At 42.3% G+C, this 22,615-nt stretch overlaps 1 protein-coding gene across 2 annotated transcripts in view; it reads left to right on the top strand.

Moving 5' to 3' along the window:
* ME1 (malic enzyme 1) overlaps positions 1-22,615 on the top strand; it is a 358,560-nt gene that overhangs the window by 155,995 nt on the left and 179,950 nt on the right. For both annotated transcript variants that reach the window (XM_065400345.1, XM_065400346.1), the window contains exon 4: positions 6,459-6,534. In XM_065400345.1, coding sequence (XP_065256417.1) covers positions 6,459-6,534 — 76 coding nt within the window. The remainder of the gene's footprint in view (positions 1-6,458; positions 6,535-22,615) is intronic.

The raw sequence follows: 22,615 nt of genomic DNA, 5'->3' as shown, positions 1-22,615 counted from the left end.
TGAAGCTCAGGGAAGGAGAGTGGAACTGGTAGCCACTGCAGATGCAGTCAGAGGGGGTGAGTGGAACCCCATGGGAAAGAGAAAAATTGAGGATTTGGGAACATAATAGGGATTTGCTGGGCAAGGAGACTGAGACGGGGAGTGGAGATCTTAGGATGGGAAGTCTGGAGGGATAAGACTAGGAATTATTGGGCAAGAAGGCTGGGAATGAGATTAGAAGCCTGATGAATGAAGACTGGGACTGGCTAAATTAGGAGACTTGGACTCGGACAAGGAGCCAGTGGAGAGGTAGAGATATTACTGAGATGTGGACAGGTTTGAGGGATGGGGCAAAAGGGGTTGTGCTTCAGGGGAATGAGCAGAAGAGTATATGCCCACTAGACACATTCCCTTCCAGAGTCTGGAATGGAACCCAACGTCCCCAAGTCTCACCACTCCTCTGCTGTCACAAATACCTGTGAAACCCACTGGCAGCATGCGTGTTTCATCCCTCTCTAGTGCTGATTCACATAGAGGACAACAACCTACTACTGCTATCTGTTAATCCATTAGCTCAAGTGGTGGAGGTATGTAGTGGATCTAAAGGTTCCAACCCTCCTGATGAACCCTGTGGGTGTCAGTATGATGCAACATAATGGAATTTGTTTTTTCAGTTTGCATTTTTTTAAAACCTAGGAAATAACATGCAAAAAAAAAGTTAAAATAACATTATTGTGGTTAAAAAGTCTAGCACTCAAGAGTTAGGAAATACCAAGGTGGCCCGTGCAACTATTTTTCTACTCTGGGCATGAATCAGGGTTATGTACTTGAAGGAGGCTGTCTGCTGTAGTACTCCATCTCATTTCTTGCAGACGTTGGAAGGTGTGCAGTGAATGAGGCAGGGGAAGGCAGTGGTCTGATGATTAAGGTATTTGAATGCCGTCTTGGAGAACTGGATCTTTTCCTGGCTTCTGCTATAGAGTTCCTATGTCATGCTAGGCAAGTCGTTTAAAATACATTTTTCAGAGGTGGTCACTAATTGTATGTTCTTCATTTTCTGGGTGCCCAACTTGAGATTTTAGGGCCTGATTTGCAGAAGTACAAATCTTAGAACTACAACTGAAGTTAATGGGAGCTGTGCTTGAATATATAAAGTGGTATATAATGCTAAGTACTCTGAAATATCAGCTGCTAGGTCTCTCAAATTGGGCACCCATAGTTAGCAGTAACTTTTGACCTTAATCCCTCTGTGTATGTTTGCCATCTGTAAAACGGGGATAATAATACCCATTCATCTCATAGGGGTGTTGTGAAAATAAATTCTTTACAGATATTATAGTGACGAGTGCCATAGAAAAGCCCATGAGGAGATTAAATTTTTGTCTTCTGAGCAGGGTTTGAATAGTGTGCATCAGATAAGGCATGGGAGAAAACAATGTTGGGGGAGGGATGGCTCAGTGGTTTGAGCATTGGCCTGCTAGACCCAGGGTTATGAGTTCAATCCTTGAGGGGGCCACTTAAGGATTTGGGGCAAAATCAGTACTTGGTCCTGCTAGTGAAGGCAGGGGGCTGGACTCAATGACCTTTCAGGGTCCCTTCCAGTTCTATGAAATAGGTATATCTCCATATTTTTATTTATTTATATTTTATATTTAATGAGGAAAAAATAAAATATCAAATAGTAGCTTATTAAATGAGTATTGTCCAATTATCCAATGAGGCAGGGGTCTTGTGGAAAAAAAAATATTTGATCTTATAATTAAAGATTGTATCATAATCCATAAGAACAAGGGGGATGAATTAAGGTTTCACAGGCAACCTTAATTCTGGTACGTCCTAACTTTTCAGTGCTTGACTTTGAAACCTTAATAATGTTCTTTTAACATATTTTTTGTGTGCACTCACTTACTGAGGGTCAAATCTTGAACCCCTGTTACCTTTTGTTAAGGGGGTACAATAGAATAACATATGTGCTGACTCTTCACTATGCTGCTTGATTCTCAAGACAATCATACCCAGTGAGCACAGAGTTGTTATGGAGATTTGCATTTGCTCCACAGGTGAGTAATGCAGAACTAATTAGGAAGAAGAGCTTATTGTACAAATGAGCTTCCAACCCCCAATCAATACTCCATTGATTCTGACCCACTCTACGGGGCTCATTGAGCTCTTGCGGGGAAGGAGAAAGTGGAATGGGAATGTGTGCACTGTTGGCCCACAGGGCAGTAAGGTCAGCAAAGAACTGGCTAACCATATGGTGCTGACCTTCCTCTTTGTTTCTAGCTGTGGCATTTAATTAAGAAGGCTAAAATACATAGTTTCCTAATATTATATTTCCATTTAAACAATTGCTGTAGTAGTCACAGGCAAGTTATGCAGTTGTGAACAGTACAAATCTGAATGGGAGCAAAGCACATATGGAGCTGCCCAAGCACCAACCCTGTGTCCTTCCTAAGTAACTAAAATGACCGAAGCAGCCCTAATGAGGCCAATGATCTTGCCACGGTATTTTGTTTAAATGTAACTGTATTATGGTATGGGTTGTTAATGTGCGGATGCACATTGTTAATGTGGGGATGCAAGTGCTGACTGAATACCTTGTCTGATGAGTCAACATCTACATTCAAAGGATAGAAAAAAATGGTTAAATAGCCCAAAGGTGTCCAAGATTTTTTGTTTCTGTTTTTAAACAGTATGGCAGCATATAGCAGCATATGAAGCGAACTCTCAGACCTTAATGTTGCTGGGTCCCATTTATCTGGTGTTACAGCTACATAGTGGGAAAATTTCTAATATTCCTTTCTCAGATGGTATCAACTGGCTTCAGGATGAAAACTTCTCACTTCTCACTTTTTTTCAAACTAGCCCACATTTCTGGGAACTTCGAGCAGGGTTACAATGTATATGTTTTTTCTGACTGAATGTTTCTCATTGAGGATGATAAGGTCTCTGCTGAACTGCATAGTTAAGAGACTGTTGTCCCTTAACAGACACAAAGGGAATTTTCAAAACAGTTTTAACCCTAGCAGTATGCTCTGAATATCCCCTATAGCTTACATAGTGTTATAGTTAGGGTGACCAGACAGCAAATGTGAAAAATCGGGACAGGGGGTGGTGGGTAATAGGAACCTATATAAGAAAAAGACCCCAAAATCGGGACTGTCCCTATAAAATTAAAGAGACATCTGGTCACCCTAGTTATAGTTAAATTAATGTAAAACTGGTTTGAGATCAGCATTAGACTTTAAAACTAGCTACTTGTGGAAGAAGGTGTTAGAAAAGAGTGATTTGGGGAAGAGGATTCTGGAAAGTCAGAGAAAAAAGGGAGATGAGAAAATCACTGACACCAGGAGAAGAAAAGGAGAGAGAAGACTGAATATAGAGCTACAGAGACAAGAAATGAAAAAGACAAGAGAAAATTGTCTCTCTAATACCATGGGTATCTGGATAGTCAGATAAATGCTGTCTTCAGAAACAAGTAGAAAGAAGCAAGAAGGAAAAAAGGGGAGAAAACATTTTGGGGCATGACTCTTATGTTTACATTTTGATCTCTATTTGTCATTGTTGTTTGGATGCTGTCCCACTTGAACAGATTTCTAAAATGAACACGGCATACTTCTGCAAAGTTCCTTACAAATGTTTTAACAAAGTCATCTCTTAAGCAGCCATACTGCTTTTATTTCCGCCTGTCAAGGAATCCATTCCAATGAGACCTTGCTCCACAGATTTAGAAAGGTCACTTCACCACTCTGGGCTAGACTCAAGCTCTTTGGAAAATCCATACAGCTTTTTGCTTCATTTAACACAAACATGTTTGGTCAGTTTAAGTCTAAAAGAAGGATGTCTATACAGCTCTTTTCTTACACTTTTAATTGTTTTCTTTGGTGTGCTTGTACTCAAGAGTAATTTTAAACTCCACGATGCTTATAACACTTAAGCAATACTATTTGGCCTTAGGTGATTTATAGAATGGACACAGTAATTTACAAGTTTTACAAAATAACAATGCCAATGCTGTGCATCACAAAACAAACAGACAAACAAACCCAAACCTTATGGGTTAACACACTGCAATGCTAACTTACAAGCTGCAGATTTCTTCTCTATCCCATATTTTATTGTCATGTCTTACATTATGTGTCCTTGGTTGATTTTTGTATTTATTTGTTTTTTGTATTTATAAATGCACCCAATTTTGCCTGTTTTTCCTATAATAAGAAAACAGAATGTGTTGTATCTTTCCTTTGGATAGGAATTTTTGGATGTAAACAGAATTGTTAGGTCAATCGGATATATACAGTATGTTCAACATACTGTGATAATGTGTGATATAAAAATATGTAAACTTCTGTTAATAGATGCTTTTAGCTAACGGTGGAGATCTGTGGTAGAAGTAGTGTTTGCAGAAATTTTGAAGAAAAAGATAAATTATTTGTAACTAGAGTACCATGTATTGTGTATGTCATATATTGACAGATCTTCTAAAACTCTGTAAAAATTAAAGTAAAGCAGGAATATGAGACACCTATATTTTGTATTTTTACTGGGATGGCAGGATTTTCTGTTGACTCATCAAGTATTAAGTTGCATGGAACCATTGATAGATATTACTGAGGCAGCGGGGCTTGTTAACTTGACTCTGGATAAGGGATTGTCTCTTAGAGCAGAGAAGGTCTAAGCTGGACAGTCATCTAGGAGGAACTCTATGAGCAGCAAAGGCAGGGGATGGAATTTGTTATATTGTTATGAGTTTCTTTGTAAACAAATCCAGACACCAAGAAGGGACTGAGTTTTGATCTTATAATGTGTTGACTATATTTTTCAACAGAGTGGAAAAGTCACTTATTAGTCACCCAAAGCACAGTGAAACATATTGACCATCTGAAATACTTATTCCCCATTTCTTAGTCAATATAATGCATCCTAGGTGCTTATTATATGGGTGGATCAATGGAACAAGTTTCATAGTATATTTTGGACTATTATTGTGTGGGAGGAACTTGATCTAAAAGGTTTAAATGTTTACCTGATAGTATTTAATAGGTAATTGTCCCAAATATCTTAAAGGGACAAGGTGTGTAATATCTTTTATTGGATCAATTTCTGTTGGTGAGAAAGACAAGCTTTTGCGCTTATACAGAGCTCTTCCTCAGACCACATCCGTGAAGGTGGATCCCTTTGCACCCATGAGAACTCCAATGAAATCTGTGAGGCTCCATTGATTCCTTATGGCCATGGGTACATTTGCCTGGAGGTGGCAGTGGGACTGAGAGACCATGTGCAGTAAATGTTTATATAGTTTTTCTTGTCTCTGTAATAAAGACAAATTTTATAATAAGATTCATAATCTTACCTTACTCCTGGGTAACTTGTACTGAAAACTGTGTAATCCTGTGTAGTTTGTATTGAAATCTTCATTTTTGTCATTTTCTCCATGGTTTTTAAAAGTGAAGTCAATGAGACTTCTGTGGTTGTCTTCATTAAAGCTAGTATTTCACCCACTGTCTCACATGGTGTATGAGATAATACTGCATTTCTTATGTGCATATAACTCCCATTGCAGCTGAGGTAATTTTGCAAAAGGGCTGTAGGATGTTTTTTAAAAAAATCAGTGAATAGGAGAATTAAAATAACACTTGTAGCTCATTGGTATAAATTCCACTGTATTAGCAGTGCTAAATAACAATTTCCAAGCATTCTGCTAAAGTAAAATTATGAGTACATTCAAAACTACAGGATATTTACTCTTTTGGGGGGCCCAAGGCGAGTTCTGTATATGCAAATCTTGTAGTATCAGGCCCTTGTTGCACACAAATCAAAGGGGATGTCTAACCCTACAGGCTGGTGGACTATATTTTTAAATAATGTATGCAATTGCTCCTGCATTCTTATAATTTGTATTTAACCTACAGCATTTCATGGACACTTTATACTTTAGTTCATAGGAATTGGCCTATTCTTTTTCAGTCTGCCAAATATATTTTTTAGATCTGCATGAAAAGCGTCTATATCATATGCTACATGAATTAATCTTATTTTGTAGTTTGAGACAAATATCCTATGAAATTCATAAACAATTTAAAATATGTTTTAAATTTATTCTTAATATTGGTTTATCTGTTTTAACCATGTGGCCAAATCCTGTATTTTTAATTAAATCAATCAGAGTTTACACTTGAGTGGCCAAATCTGGCAATCCTTTACCTTTTCGAGTGCTGAATCAGTTTTAAAAGTAATACTGTATTTCATAATAAATTAAACACTTTTTTTTATTTAGCTCATAGAAGTGTTTCTCACAGACTGAACAGGTGATTATTGAGAGTTCCATTTTGTCCTGTGATAGTTTTTACGATTTACAGATATTTTAACACATATCTTGATACAGAGTAAATTAAAGATACATTTAAATAAATACTAAAATTTTTAAATAAATGTTCATATAATGTAGAAATGCAAAGTATTTATTTATTTGGTTGCAGAGGTCTTTTTATCACCATCCATGACCGGGGGCACATTGCTACAATGCTTAAATCATGGCCTGAAGATGCCATCAGGGTAAGTTCAATTTTATTTGCATGGCAGAGTTGCTTTTGATCTGTATCTGTGTAACTGTGGCTAAAATGTTTTGACTAGCTACTGCTTTTAATTCAAAATAAATTAGGTGGTATGGTGGATATTAATTAGTTGCTAGTGATTGTAACAATGCTGTTCTGGCGGGACCCAACTGAGAGTGCCAATTCAGGACCAATTGCTTAAAACAGGGCAGTTACAGCCCAAGGCTGGGGTTTTTCCACCTCTAAGGCAAACCAAACCAGCCAGACAAAGAGGACTTTGGTCTCACCCCACTGGCTAACCACAAGTCACACAAGCAATTCCCTTAGACACTCCAGTTTCCCAGTATCACCACCAGTGCCACTCATTATGGGGACAAATGGTTATGAAAACCAATACCCCAGTAAAAGAAAAAAGGTTCTCCCAATCCCAAAGAACCAAGCCCCAAACCCCAGGTCAATATACAAATCAGACCTTACCCACAAATCATGCTGTTGCCAATCCTTTAGAATCTAAAATTTAAAGGTTTATTCATAAAAGGAAAAAGATATAGATGAGAGCTAGAATTGGTTAAATGGAATCAATTACATACAGTAATGGCAAAGTTCTTGGTTTAGGCTTGTAGCAGTGATGAAATAAACTGCAGGTTCAAAATCAAGTCTCTGGAGTACATCCCCAGCTGGGATGGGTCCTCAGTCCTTTGTGTAGAGCTTTCGTTTGTAGCAAAGTCCCTCCAGAGGTAAGAAGCAGGATTGAAGACAAGATGGAGACGAGGCATCAGCCTTTTATAGTCTTTTCCAGGTGTGAGAACACCTCTTTGTTCTTACTGTGGAAAATTACAGCAAAATGGAGTCTGGAGTCACATGGGCAAGTTCCTGCATACTTTGCTGAGTTACAAGGCATATCTGCCTTCTCTCAATGGGTCAGTTGTGTAGCTGATGGTCCTTAATGGGCCATCAAGCAGGTTAGGCAGAGCTAACACCAACTTGTCTGGGATATTTCCCAGAAGCATAGCATAAGTTTGAAATACAGACAGTATAGAGCCAATATTCATAACTTCAACTACAAAATTGACACACCCATATAGACAGAATAATCATAACCAGCAAACCATAACCTTGTCTTAGACACCTCATTTGACCCCCTTTATACAAGATTTGGTGCCACTACAGGACTTTGCTTGCAACCATGTTCTATATGGTCCCAGATTATATCAATAACGTCACAGTGGTTTCTTAAATCACTGTTGTATCAAAGGCACTTTCCAGTTGCAGCTTCAGAATCTTGAGGATTTTAAACTGTGTTATGTGTTAGGGGTTCATTTGCTATTTAGAATTTGAACTTCTTGATAACTTGCCAATTATATTCAGTCTCAGGTGATTTAAAGGTTTCATTTGTTTTTGAATATAAGGATTGGTTTAATTATTTGCATCTGAATGATCTCTACATGTGGATCAGTTAACTCCCAAATATGACATCTTTTAAGTACTGAAATCTCTATATTTCAGGATAAAGAAAGTTCTGCTAAGCATTTTACAGTCAAAGCAATTTCAGTTATAATTGATTCTAAAGAGTTCTCCCACAAGCTGTTTCTGTTCTCCACCTACAGCTGCTTGTCATAGAATAAGGTGTGAAAATTATTCATTCCTTTAAAAAAATCAAAGAAATCATTATTTATTCTGATCCTAAAAGCTGAATGTACTTTAGTATAAGTGAGTGACAAATGCATCAATAGCAATGGTAGATGACTTTTGGAAAATACAATTTGATCCAAATTGTCATTATAAACTGGGATTCTCTCCTTTTCTATTGTGCTTTCTCTCTCCCTCTTTTCCCTCTTATCCCATCTGTGAATTAGGGATAATGGTGCTTGCCCATCTTTGTAAAGCACGTTGAGATCTGCAGATCAAAGTACCTCTGTAAGCAATAGATGGTGGGAGATGATCGTATTCATTTTATTATATTGTTTTGTATCCTGAGGTTGCTTTCAGACTTAATCTCATTTTTAAAATAATAATTATTGTTGGTTAAACAGGAATACCCAGGTTTTTGTGCAGATAATTTCTTTTTCACTCAGTATTGTATTTTGGAGTGTATCTCCTTTTTTCCCATTGTTTTTTGTGTGTGAGAGTCCTTAAAAATGTGCAGCTGAGGTCAATGAGTGTTCATATCCTGTGAACAAATACTTATAGGTGCTTTTATACCATTTAAAGCCTCCTAGAACAACTTTAACAGCTGTTTTTTCAAAAACACACACTGAAATAGCTTAATGAGGAAACATTTGAGTGGTCCAAATATCCATGTAAACAGTGTGTTTGTGCGATACACAGTGATCATTAATCTATGTCCTTTATTTAAATTTACAAGATCAGATTTGGTTACAGTGTAATAAACAAAAATTGAGATTCACAGATGTTCAAGTTATCCTTTTGAGGTTAATACATTCATTTCTACTGGTTTAGTCTACCTTTCCTTGTGAATGAGAACATGATACAGTTCTGCGGTGACCTAGAATCCTACTTTCGACGTCTCCGACTCAAAGAATATTTCCAACATACCTCTGAACAGCATACTAACCCACAGAATCACCCCTACCAGCATTACAAAAAAAAGAATTCTGCGTGAACTCCTCCGGACGGTCGAAACAACAGACTGGACTTCTACATAGATTGCTTCCGTCAACGTGCAAAGGCTGAAATTGTGGAAAAGCAACATCACTTGCCCCATAACCTCAGCCATGCTGAACACAACGCCATCTACAGCCTCAGAAACAACTCTGACATCATAATCAAAAAGGCTGACAAAGGAGGTGCTGTCGTTATCATGAATAAATTGGAATATGACCAAGAGGCTGCTAGACAGCTCTCTAACACCACATTCTACAGGCCATTATCCTCTGATCCCACTGAGGATTACCTAAAGAAACTACACCATCTGCTAAAAAAACTCCCTGACAAACAAAGAACAGGAACAAATCTGTACAGGCACATGCCTAGAACCCCGACCAGGGGTATTCTATTTGCTACCCAAGATCCATAAACCTGGAAATCCTGGACGCCCCATCATCTCAGGCATTGGCACCCTAACATCAGGCTTGTCTGGTTATGTGGACTCTCTCCTCAGGCCCTACGCTACCAGCACTCCCAGCTATCTTCGAGACACCACTGACTTCCTGAGGAAACTACAATCCATCGATGATCTTCCAGAAAACACCATCCTAGTCACTATGGATGTAGAAGCCCTCTACACCAATATTCCACACAAAGATGGACTACAAGCTATCAGGAACAGTATCCCCGATAATGTCACAGCTAACCTGGTGGCTGAACTTTGTGACTTTGTCCTCACCCACAACTATTTCACATTTGGGGACAATATATACCTTCAAGTCAGTGGCACTGCTATGGGTACCCGCATGGCCCCACAGTATGCCAACATTTTTATGGCTGACTTAGAACAACGCTTCCTTAGCTCTTGTCCCTTAACGCCCCTACTCTACTTGCGCTACATTGATGACATCTTCATCATCTGGACCCATGGAAAAGAAGCCCTTGAGGAATTCCACCATGATTTCAATAATTTCCATCCCACCATCAACCTCAGCCTAGATCAATCCACACAAGCAGTCCATTTCCTGGACACTACTGTGCTAATAAGCGATGGTCACATAAATACCACCCTATACCGGAAACCTACTGACTGCTACACTTACCTACATGCCTCCAGCTTCCATCCAGGACACACCACACGTTCCATTGTCTACAGCCAAGCTCTAAGATATAACCGCATTTGCTCCAATCCCTCAGACAGAGACAAGCACCTACAAGATCTCTATCAAGCATTCTTAAAAACTACAATACCCACCTGCTGAAGTGAAAAAACAGATTGACAGAGCCAGACGAGTACCCAGAAGTCACCTCCTACAAGACAGGCCCAACAAAGAAAATAACAGAACACCACTAGCTGTCACCTTCAGCCCCCAACTAAAACCTCTCCAGCGCATCATCAAAGATCTACAACCTATCCTGAAAGATGATCCCTCACTCTCACAGATCTTGGGAGACAGACCTGTCCTCGCTTACAGACAACCCCCCAACCTAAAGCAAATACTCACCAGCAACCACACATCACTGAACAAAAACACTGACCCAGGAACCTATCCTTGTAACAAAGCCCGATGCCAACTCTGTCCACATATCTATTCAAGTGACATCATCATAGGACCTAATCACATCAGCCATACCATCAGGGGCTCGTTCACCTGCACATCTACCAATGTGATATATGCCATCATGTGCCAGCAATGCCCCTCTGCCATGTACATTGGCCAAACCGGACAGTCTCTACGCAAAAGAATTAATGGACACAAATCTGACCTCAGGAATCATAATACTCAAAAACCAGTGGGAGAACACTTTAACCTGTCTGGTCATTCAATGACAGACCTCCGGGTGGCTATTTTACAACAGAAAAACTTCAAAAACAGACTCCAACGAGAGACTGCTGAGCTGGAATTGATATGCAAACTAGATACAATCAATTTAGGATTGAATAAGGTCTGGGAATGGCTGAGCCATTACAAACATTGAATCTATCTCCCCTTGTAAGGATTCTCACACTTCTTATCAAACTGTCTGTACTGGGCTATCTTGATTATCACTTCAAAAGTTTTTTTTCCTCTTACTTAATTGGCCTCTCAGAGTTGGTAAGACAACTCCCACCTGTTCATGCTCTCTGTATGTGTGTGTATATATATCTCCTCAATATATGTTTCACTCTATATGCATCCGAAGAAGTGGGCTGTAGCCCATGAAAGCTTATGCTCTAATAAATTTGTTAGTCTCTAAGGTGCCACAAGTACTCCTGTTCTTTTTGCGGATACAGACTAACACGGCTGCTACTCTGAAATCTAAATGTACTGACTTGGAATACACTAGAATTACTTTGCAACAGATTTTTCCATATGTGATCTTTAAGGTTTGTTTTAAATAGTTTTATAACAGCAACATTCAGTGGAGATTTTACCATAACATGCAGCTTTAATCTTCCACTGATTTGTGAAATGCAGACAAATGTTTTAGTTTTTTCCCCATTTTCAGCATCTGTGCGTTGACACCATTTTTAATTATTTGCTTGTTCTAAATATCTATCATCTGCACGTGTATTATATGTAGAAACACACATACAGTATGTGAATGTGGAGAGGTTAAATGGATTTAGCAAGGACAGGTACATTATAGTGTTGCTTGCCATTAAAATGTTACAATAGAAGCCATTAAAAGTCAACATTTGCTAAGCATTTCCTGAGTTATCACAGACATCTTTTTTAAATTAGTGCACAAGAACACTGTTGTTTATGAGGTAAGGTTGATATATACATAACCTACCTATCACAAAAACACAAAAGTCAGAAAATGGAAAATAGGCATTTAATAGTACATATAATTTATTTCTGCACTCAGAGAGAGACAATTAACCACTAGATCAGACAGCATACCACAACTTTAACTGCCTCAGCAGGGATAACAGCCTCTTAACACCCTCTGCTCCCCTAGCTGCCCTAACAGCACTGCAAACAGACAAGATTCCCCCATCCACCCTCAGTCTTTTCTGAACTCTAGCCCTCTCTCGAGTTGTTTGTTCCTGACATATTACTTTAAGCCTCTAGGGGATTCTCAGAAATGGCTACAGAGGCTCAGGACTTGGTTTCCCAGATTGTCAAGAGTCCAGGGCAGAAATAGAACAGTCTGGAAAGTACAACCAGAACCAGCCGTAAGCCAGATCTCAGAGACAAAGGGTTTGAGTTTTACTTTTGGGTTTGGCTGCTGTTGGAGTAGAGTAGCGAGAGAAGCATGACTGCCTGGGAGGTCCCCATTAAACTTCCCATTCCTATCAAAAGGGAAACTTTTAACTCTGGTGGTGTGTGGGTCACTGAAAAGTGCCAGCCCAACAGAGATCAGCAACCCAAGAGGCTGAGGAGTGATTTCAGCTTATACTTCATCTCTGACCCTTTTCTCTGTCACCTCACCCCCGACCCCAGCTCTGACACTGGGCTCCGATTCCTGGCTACCGACTTCTGCTCTAATCACTGGGCCTGACTCCTGCTGCCAACTGCTAGGCATAACAGCCCACATCCCAGTCATTGACAGTTTGAACAGCTCCCCTCAAAAGACAACACCAATTAGGGAATTAGAGCTGATGTGGTGAGCATGGATCCTACAAAGACCAATATCTCTCTGATGGAGATAGTGGAAGTCTTACAGGCCTTGCAGGTCCAGATTGCCATCCTGCAAGTTCAAGCCGCACCACTTTCAGGTCTGACCCCTGCTATCCTTGAGCCCAGGCTCCCCCTACCTGAGAAGTTCAATGGGAGTTGCAACAAATTTTGTGGGTTCCTAAATCTGTGTCGTCATCTCCTATTTCTGCTATGCCTACAGTTGTACTCCTCCAACCATGTGTGAGTAGGAATGGTTATCAGCCTGCTTACTGGGGAGGTTGTGGTTTGGGCATCTCCTGTCCTGGAGAAATCAAGCCCACTTCTGGGACTAGTTGAGGACTTAGTTTAGGCAATGGCAGTAAACTTCAATGACTCAAGTCATAAGCATATGGCCGAAGCCATGCTTTAGGTGTTGTGGCAGGGACGCTGTCCGGTTGCTAAATATGCAGCAGAGTTCTGATGTTTGATAGTAGATACCAAGTGGAACAAGGCTGCCCAGCTTTATAATTTCTGACTTGGGTTAAACAATGATATTGAAGATGAACTGGCCTGGGTGGGATCTCTCTCTGGCCTGGATGCCTTAGTCAATCTATGCATCAAAATCGACCACCTCCTGGCTGAATGATGTCATGTAAAAAGAGCTTCCTACTGGCTTCCGTCAGCTCTGCTGACTCTGGCCCCTGCATCACCAGTCCCTTCTCCATCATCTGAACCTCTGCAAGTTGACCAGGTTCAGCCCCACCTTTCTGACGTGGAGAAGAATCGATGCTGGGCATCGGACCTATGCCTATATTGAGGGGAACCAGAGCACATTGTATCAAGCTGCCCTGCCAAGGTTTGATCTGTATGCCATGCCCCAGCCCTGATAAGGGAATCTGGGCTGGGTTTGTGCCCTTCCCCTTTCCCCAGCAGTCCACACCAACAATTGTCCATCAGTACCTTGGTGATGGCCAATCAGAATCCAACGTATCCCTCCCTCTCCGGCTCCAGCTCCGGCACCCTGCGATGCCTGACACCAACCTAGAAGTGCTTGTGGACTCAGGTGCCTCAGACAGTTTCATGGATCTGGAGTTTTTCTGAGCACACACTACCTCTCCCAGTCCTAGGAGTACCCTGAGCTAGTGGCGTTCATAGCTGGATCACTCTTTTCACTGGGACCGGTCACCCCCCAGACAGCCCCCTTAGAGGTAACTACACTTCAAGGTCACTGAGAAATCCTTCAGTTGGGGCTACTTCATGCACTGTATTCACCATTTGTCCTTGGCATCCCCTGGCTTGTCGCTATGACCATGAATCTGCTGGTAGTCAGGCATAGTACACTTTGACTCCCTGTGTTGCCAACAGTCCTGTTTCTCAACCAGTGCCAGCAACCCTTTGTGGCTTACTTGGTTCCCCAAAGATCCAGAGACATGAAGAGGAGGTCCAAAGGTGACCCTAGCAACCCCCACAACTTCCCTAATAGCCCCACGGATTCCTATTAAATATCAACATTATGCCATCGTGTTTGACAAAAAGAAACCCAATACTCTACTGCCCCATTACAGTAACAACTGCTCCATCAACCTCCAACTAGGGGCAAAGGTTCCCTTCAGGTGCCTTTACTTCTTCTCTGAATCTGAACTACAGGCACTCCGGAGCTATCTCAAGAAATACCTGCAGAATGGGTCCATTCACCCCTCCATGTCCACAGCAGCGCCCCCGATCTCCTTCATGGCTAAGAAAGACAGCTCCCTCTGGCCTTGTGTGGACTACCGAGTGCTGAACAAGATTACACTCCAAAACTGGTACTCCTTACCACTCAATAATAAGCTGTTCAAAAGATTTCCCTCTGTTAAGGTCTTCACAAAGTTGGACCTCTGCGGAGCATATAACCTGGTGTGAGAATCCAGGAAGAAGACGAATGGAATGTCTTCTATACCAGGTATTGCCACTTCAAGTATTTAGTTATGCCATTTGGGTTATGCAGTGGTCCAGCAACCTTCCCGCATTTCATAAATGAAATATTTAGGGACATACTGGACCAATTTGTTGTCATTTATCTGGATGACATCCTCATTTTCTCTGAAAGTCAGGACCTCCACAATCACATACATTGTCTTGGAGAGCCTCCACCACAACCAGCTCTATGTGAAACTCGAGAAATGCAAGTTTGAAAAAGACACAGTGGAATTCTTGGGATATATCATTTTGCCCCAGGGACTCGCTATGGATATGCATAAGCTGGTGGCAATATCTGACTGGGCCACACCTAAGGATGTACATGAGGTGCAGCAATTCCTGGGGTTCGACAGTTTCTACAGGCAATTATTAAAAAATTCCCTAGCCTGGTTGCACCCATAATGGCACTCCTGCAAAAAGAAGTGTGTTTGGTCCATAGAGGCTCCGTAGGCCTTGGATCAATTGAAGAGGGCAGTACCCATCCTGATTCACCCAGATCCCACTAAATCATATATAATCGAGGCCGATACCTTGAATTTTGCCATAGATGCAGTATTATCTCAAAATGTCGGCCCCCACAACCAACTCCTTTTATTCTCCGAAGCTAATCCTGGCAGAAGAATATTATCTGGGGCAAGTAACTACTGGCTGTCAAGGTGGCTATCAAGGAGTGAGTCCACCATCTAGGAGGAGTCTGGTTCCTGTCCAAGTCCTAACAGATCATGAGAACCTGTAGTATGTATGGTCTGCTAGATGCCATAACTAATGCCAGATTCACTGGTCCCTCCTTTTCACTCACTTTGAGTTTGTGGTAACCTATCACCTAGGGACAAGAAATGTAAAGGCAAATGCCCTGTCCTGCAAAGATGAATATCTCAAGCCTGGTGAAGAGCCCTCTGCCACTGTGCTTAAACTGTCCAACCTTGTCAACAGGAAGATCAACAGCAGTCTGTCATTCTCTATCTGCTCTTTGCTCCCCAATGACCCATTCACAACTCAGATCCACCAGACTCTGAATGATGCAGGTACCTGACCCAACTTTGAGTTCTGACTATAATACTGTATGGCCTCCTCTATTACAATAGTTGTATTTATGTTATGGAGGGACAATCTAGGCTTCAGGTATTCAAACAATGCCACAATTTGCTACTTGCAAGCCATTTTGGCCAATTCAAGACCTGGTACCTGCTGTCGAGGAGATTCTGGTAGCCAGGCCTACAGGCTTCCGTCAAGAATTATATAAGATTCTGCAACCTCAGCACCTGTACCAATAACCCATGATCAAAACCACTACATTTCCTCCAGCATTTGCCAATGCCTTCACATCCTTAGTCTACTATATCAGTGGACTTTGTTGTAGAACTGCCATGCTTCCAGGGACACTCAGTAATCTTGATGACCTAGTAAAGATGGCACACTTCATCCCGTGCCATACTGTTCCTAGCACACAGGAGACAGCTTGGCTCTTCCTGGAAAATATCTTCCATTACCATGGATTACCAATGGGCATTGGCTTGGACGGGGGCCCCAGTTCATCTCCCAATTCTGGTGGGAATCCTCAGACTCCTTGGCATCAAGTCCCTCACCTTGTCCGCCTGTAATCTGCGGACTAAACAGAAAGAGTCAGTCAAATTTTGGAGCAGTATCTTTGCTGTAAGCAGTATCTTTTGAGTAAGCACCAGGATAGTGGACTTCCTCTGCTGTGCTATGCAAATTTGCAAATAACAATGCAATCCACACCTTGACCTACCATAGTCCTTTCTTCACAAACTATGGCTTTCACCCACGCTTGCACCCAGGCTTGCCCATGAGTTCTCCAGTACTGGCTGCCGTGGATTTAGCCTCCAACCTGCACTGGGTGCACCAGGAGCTCAAGGAACATTTATAGTCTGCCAAAGAAGCCTATAAACACCATGCAGACTAGGACTGTCAGGCTGCCCCCAATTTGGCCATAGGGGACAAGGTGTGGCACTCTGCCAAGAACCTTAAATCAAGCCACCCATCTTCTAAACTAGGCTATCAATACCTGGACCCCTTCTGGATTATAGAACGAGTAATCCAAGTGGCCTTCAGGTTATAGCTGCCTGAGTCCTTGAAGATCCACCCCATCTTTCATATTTCACTTTTAAAGCCCTACACCGAGAACCCATACACAAACCGCTCCAATCTGCCTCCACTACCCATAACATTCCGCTGACAGAAGGAGTACTTGGTCCATGAAATCCTTGACTCTCAGCAAATTTGGGAAGGCTCCAATACCTGGTGGACTGGAAATGCTATGGCCTGGATGAGCAGTCTTGGGCACTGGTAGAGAACATTCCCATCCTTGACCTATCGTGAGAATTCCATTGGAAGAATCCTGAGAAACCAGGTCCTGAGAGGCTTTCAAGGGGGGCAACTGTCAGGAATCAGAGCCTGCAAAGCCGGTTTCTGGGCAACCTAATGAATAGTAGGCCTTAATAGGCTGCCTGATTGGCTACACATCCTGTTTGGTTGGAAGAATCAGCAGACTTGTTCCTAAGCCCAGCAGCAGCAGTTCAGCGGCTGCTCAAAACAGTTGATCGCCGCTTTGATGGCTTCTGTGTCTGCTTGTTTCCAGCCTTACTCCTGCCTTATTCTAGTCTTGCTCCTGCCTTGGACCCAGCCTTGCCTCTGCCTTACCTCCCTCCAGGTAACGCAGGCCTGACCCTTGGCTCTGATTTCTGGCTACCAACTACTGCTTTAATCATGGTCCTGACTCTTGCTCCAGGTGCTAGGCATGACTGCTTATGTCCTGGTCACTGACACCAAGGACCAGAAAGCTACCACCATTACAAAGGTATTGTGGGAGAAGATCTTTGTGTGCTATGGATTGCTGTGTAGAATCCACTCCGATCCAAGGAGACTGTTGGAAGGCTGAACCCTGTATTATAGAAGACATGTTGCTAGGCCTTCCTGTCTACCAAGTTCGGCCTGAGGAGGGAAGAAGACACAGGAAGACCCTCCAAAGAAACTATCTTCTGCCCATTAAATAGCTAATTCCCAGTACTGTATTAACACTGCACTACCGACACCTATCCAAAAACCTCCTCTTACTCTGAGCAGGAAGATAGGCAAGAGAATTTCACAGTCTCCATTGCCGTCTCCCAATATAACTCATTTAGCTGTTGCTATTTTATTGTTCTAGTTACTCCTATTCTTTCCTTATCCCTTATCCTTTGTTTCCTATACCTAGTAAAGTTCACCCTGTTGTTGCATTGTTACTTTAGGGATTGTGATAATTTTATTCCTCGTATATTGGACTGTACTCCTAATATATTATTTGATAGTAATAGTCAGATAATCAGTTTTCCAAAGGACAGTACCTCTTATGTTCAGAGGCAGTAGGAGGGGGGTACTACTGAGTCGTTAGCCAGGAGGTCACTGGGGGTCTACACTTGTCCAGTGGCTCTTTTGGAATCCGTGGGGCTTTCTCTCCCCTCCCCCGCCCCTTTACAGATATATTTCAGGATGCCTGGCTAGTCAAGAGCTAGTCCAAAAGCTCAGGTTATATAGAGCATATGACTCATTCAGTCAACCTTCAAGGCCGTAGGCCTACTGATCAATGCAGACAAGTCTACCCTTTACCCTGTACAGAGGATAGAGTTTATAGGGGTTGTGTTGCACGCTACCCAGGCCAGAGTGTTCCTCCCAGAGTCAAGATTCCAATCTATTTAGTCTCTCATGACAGACCTCAAGTTTCAATCACAACAGCCTGAAACTGTACGAGGCTCCTACGGCACATGGCCTTGTGCACATATGTAGTAGGACCCATGAAGCTGCACCTCAAGCCCCTCCAGACATGGCTCGAGTCAGTGTACTTGCCAAGCTGTCTTCCTCTGGACACTGTGCTCACAGTACCTTCGCAGATTCTAATTTTGCTGAATTGGTAGTTGGATCCTCTCAATGTTTGTGTGGGTGTTCCCTTTCTCTGCCTTGAACAGTCAATGACACTGGTCTCAGATGTGTCGGCTCTAGGGTGGGATGCTTACTGGGGGCCCCTCCAAACTCAGGGTCTTTATCCTCCAGGGAGCTCACTCTTCATATCAATATCATAGAGCTCAGGACAATTTGTCTTGCCTGTCAGTCTTTCCTACCTCATATCAGGGAGAGAAACCTATTTGTTCTTAAAAACAACATCACTGCAGTGTTTTACCTCAACAGGCAGGGATGAGCTTGGTCATCCCTCCTTTTTCAGGAAGCAATTCGCCTGTGGGAATTTTGCATAGCTCATTCAATCAACCTTGAGGCCTCTTACCTTCCAGGGGTGTAGAACAAGCTAGCAAACCGCCTGAGCAGGCCATTTTTGAGTCACCATGAGTGGTCTCTTTGCCCAGATGTAACCAGATGCATTTTCCAGCACTGGGGGTCTCCCCAAATAGACCTATTTGCAATCAAGTCCGACAGAAAATGTCAACAGTTCTCCCTGCAAGGCCACAGTCCAAGCTCCATAACAGGCACCTTCCTGCTACTCTGGACAGAAAAGCTTTACTACAATTTTCCCCCAATTCCACTCCTATACAGAGTGCTACTAAAGATCAAGTGGGACCAGGCCCAGATTATATTAATAGCCCAAGTGTAGCCCTGCCAACACTGGTTCTCCATGCTACTGGACTTCTCAGTGGGAACTCAGATCTCACTTGGATTTGATTTCTCAAGACCACAGTCAGCTGCTCCACCTGAACCTGCAATCCCTTAATTCAACATCCTGGAAGCGCCAAGGCTAAATCTCAGAGAGCAGGCTTGCTCAGAGCAAGTTTTCCAGATCTTACCAAGTAGCAAAAAACGCTCACCAAGGCCACTGACCTGTCAAAATGGAAGCAGTTTCGTATCTGGACTTGTCAGACCAGGGTTTCACTGATACACTCCTCCATCCAACATGTACTCAACTGTCTCCTGCACCTGAAACAGCAAGGCCTTAGCTATTTCCTCTATCAAGATTCACCTGGCAGCAATATCAGTTTTCCACCCTCGCTGGTCTATGAATTAAAAGAACAATCAACATTCAATTCAAGCCACTGGCAACGTGGGTACGATCCAGACCTAACATTCGTGTCTAAAGACCAAAATGGTAACACTCTCATCATAACACTTGAAGTACTATCGACATTTCCAAACAGCCAACACAGGTCTATAATGATCTACATAGGCATTGAAATTCCTGTGTTCTTTCTGAAACAGGTACCACGATGGAATTTTGCTAAAGCTGATTGGGATGCCTAAAAACAGACTGTTGAGAAAACTGTTGCAAGAATTCCAGCAAGACCGGAATGCTATCAGCAGTTCACAGGGCTCCTGAAAGTAGCAGGAAAGAAGAACATTCCCCGAGGATTCCGGAAAAAGCACACTCCTTGCTGGATGAGAGAGATGCAGTAGTTGCTCTGGATATACAATCAGACCAGGAGTTCTCATATCGCAAAAGCCCTGCTACACTCCCTTGACACAGCAAGATGCCAGTGATGGCTTGATTGCGCGCAAAACCTTGATTTTACACGTTCAAGTCGTCGAACCTGGACACTACTACGATGTCTTGGGGACGCTAATCCCACAGAGTACTGGCCACCAAATATCTGGCCAAACTCAATAGCCTCCAAACTGGTAGAGAACACAAAAGGACCACATGATAAACACACAAGAAGAGAAGTGTATCAACAACTTTACCGAACACTTGCCTGAATCCCCTGAAGAGAACCTTCCACCATCGGGGAAGTAAAAGAAGGACTTGCTGCGATGAAAAAAGGGAAGGCTGCAAGCCCTGACAGTATTCCACCAGAATTCCTCAATCATCTCAGCCCCAAAGGACTCCAATGGCTAGCAACATTGTACTCCACTACCTTAAGGACAGTACGGATCCCTGAAATATGGCGTGAGGTAATGGTAATTGCCATTCCAAAGCCTGGAAAGCCCCCTGATGAAGCGGGAAGCTCTAGGCCAATTTCTCTATTATGTACGACCTATAAACTTCTTGAACGTATCATCCTCAAAAGAATACACCCTTTTACTGAGCCAATTATCCCTGTCGAACAGGCAGGCTTCCGGCCAAACCGTAGTTGTTGTGACCAAGCTCTGGCACTCACAACTCACATTGAGGCTGGCTATCAAAAAAACCTAAAGACTGGCGCAGTATTTGTTGACCGGTCATCTGCGTATGATACTGTATGGATTAAGGGCCTGATGCTGAAACTTGCTAAAATTATACACTGCTACTAAACACTTTGCCTGCTGTGGACCATGCTGAGTAACAGATGCCTGCGGGTGTACCTGGGTAATAAGACCAGCTCACCCTGTACCATAAACAGTGGGCTAGCACAAGGCTCTGTATTTGTGCCAACACTTCTTAATATTTGCATGAGTGACATGTCTCCAATTAAATCACGAAAATCTGGATATGCAGATGATCTTGCCATGACAATCCAAGCATCAAACCTCCATGACATTGAGAAAGCATTAAGGGAGGACCTTCAAAATATGGAACAATACTTCCAGAAATGGAGGCTCAAAGCAAACCCTGGAAAAACAATAGTAAGCACATTTCATCTTGATAATAAGAGTGCCAAAACCACACTGAAAGTAGCTTTCTGTGGTAAAAATGTGCAACGCGATTACACTCCAACATATCTCGGAGTGAAACTCTACCAGACCCTCTCCTTCCATGATCATCTTGAGAAGGTAGCTGCAAAAATAAAAACAGTCAACATAATGCAGAAACTAGCAGGTCCAACCTGGTGTGCATTAGCATCAGTGTTGCGAACATCTGCAATAGCACTTATATATTCAATAGCTGAATATTGTGCACCGGTATGGAGCAGATGCAACCACACATGACTTGTGGATAGCCAGCTAAATATAGTGATGCAGTGCATCATGGGAATCCTTAAGTTGACTTCAACACCATGGCTACCTGTCCTGTCTCACATCGCTCACCCGCCAATACGCCGAACTGCTGCAACGTTCCGCAAAGCTCAGCGAATCCAGGAAAACAGATGTCTTCCTATTCACCAAGAACTTGACAACGCGCCCCGCCCTCCAACATCTTAAGTCCTTCAAGCCTTTCTGGGAACATTTGTTTAGCTTCATGCAATCAGGCTATGATCAGAAGGAGGCTTGGAAAGCAGATTGGGCTAAACAAGACTTAAAAAATAAGCACCGTGTGCCAGATCCCACACAGAAGGTTCCTGGGTTTGACCTTCCATGGTCAGCTTGGTCAACTCTGAACCAAATTCGAACCAACCATGGTAAATGCAGATATCATCTAATGCACAAATGGAAAATCAAGGACTCCCCGGTGTGTGAGTGTGGTTCCCCACAACAGACCATCAAACATATCACTACCTACTGCCCAACTTATAAATATGAAGGCGGCATTACTGCAATAAATTCTGCTACTCTTGATGTAGCCATTTGGCTTGATCAACTTCAGGTGAAATTGTAGTTGCTGCTCTACGCCAGCCATACGAAAGAAGAAGATGATGAACCTTGCTGGGATAACTTCTGTTTTTTCTAACAACATGACAATGAGATTCCTTAAAGGCCTAGAAAGGTTGCACCCTCAATTAAGATAACCTGTTCTCCCTTAGGACTTGAACTTGGTCCTGTCTAAACTTATGGGCCATTTGAGGCTTTGGAAATGTGCTCCATACTACATCTTCCATGGAATGTGGTTTTCCTAATTGCTATCACTTCTGCCAGAAGAGTCTCTGAATTGCGTGTACTATATACAGTCTTCTTTAAAGATAAGGTACGCATTTAACATGCGTGATTTCAGCTTTACGCAGTCGGCAAAAACAAAAACAAAAAAAAGAGAAAAATAACAATTTTAATACTGTACCTGTAGTGCGGGCGATTTTGCCCGCCATTCAACTCAATATAATTTTGACTATACGCGGTTTTCGCTTTACATGCTAACCGCGG

This window comes from Emys orbicularis, chromosome 3 (assembly GCF_028017835.1).
Source record: "Emys orbicularis isolate rEmyOrb1 chromosome 3, rEmyOrb1.hap1, whole genome shotgun sequence".
Lineage (NCBI taxonomy): Eukaryota > Metazoa > Chordata > Testudines > Emydidae > Emys > Emys orbicularis.
This window is presented reverse-complemented; position numbering and strand designations above follow the sequence as displayed.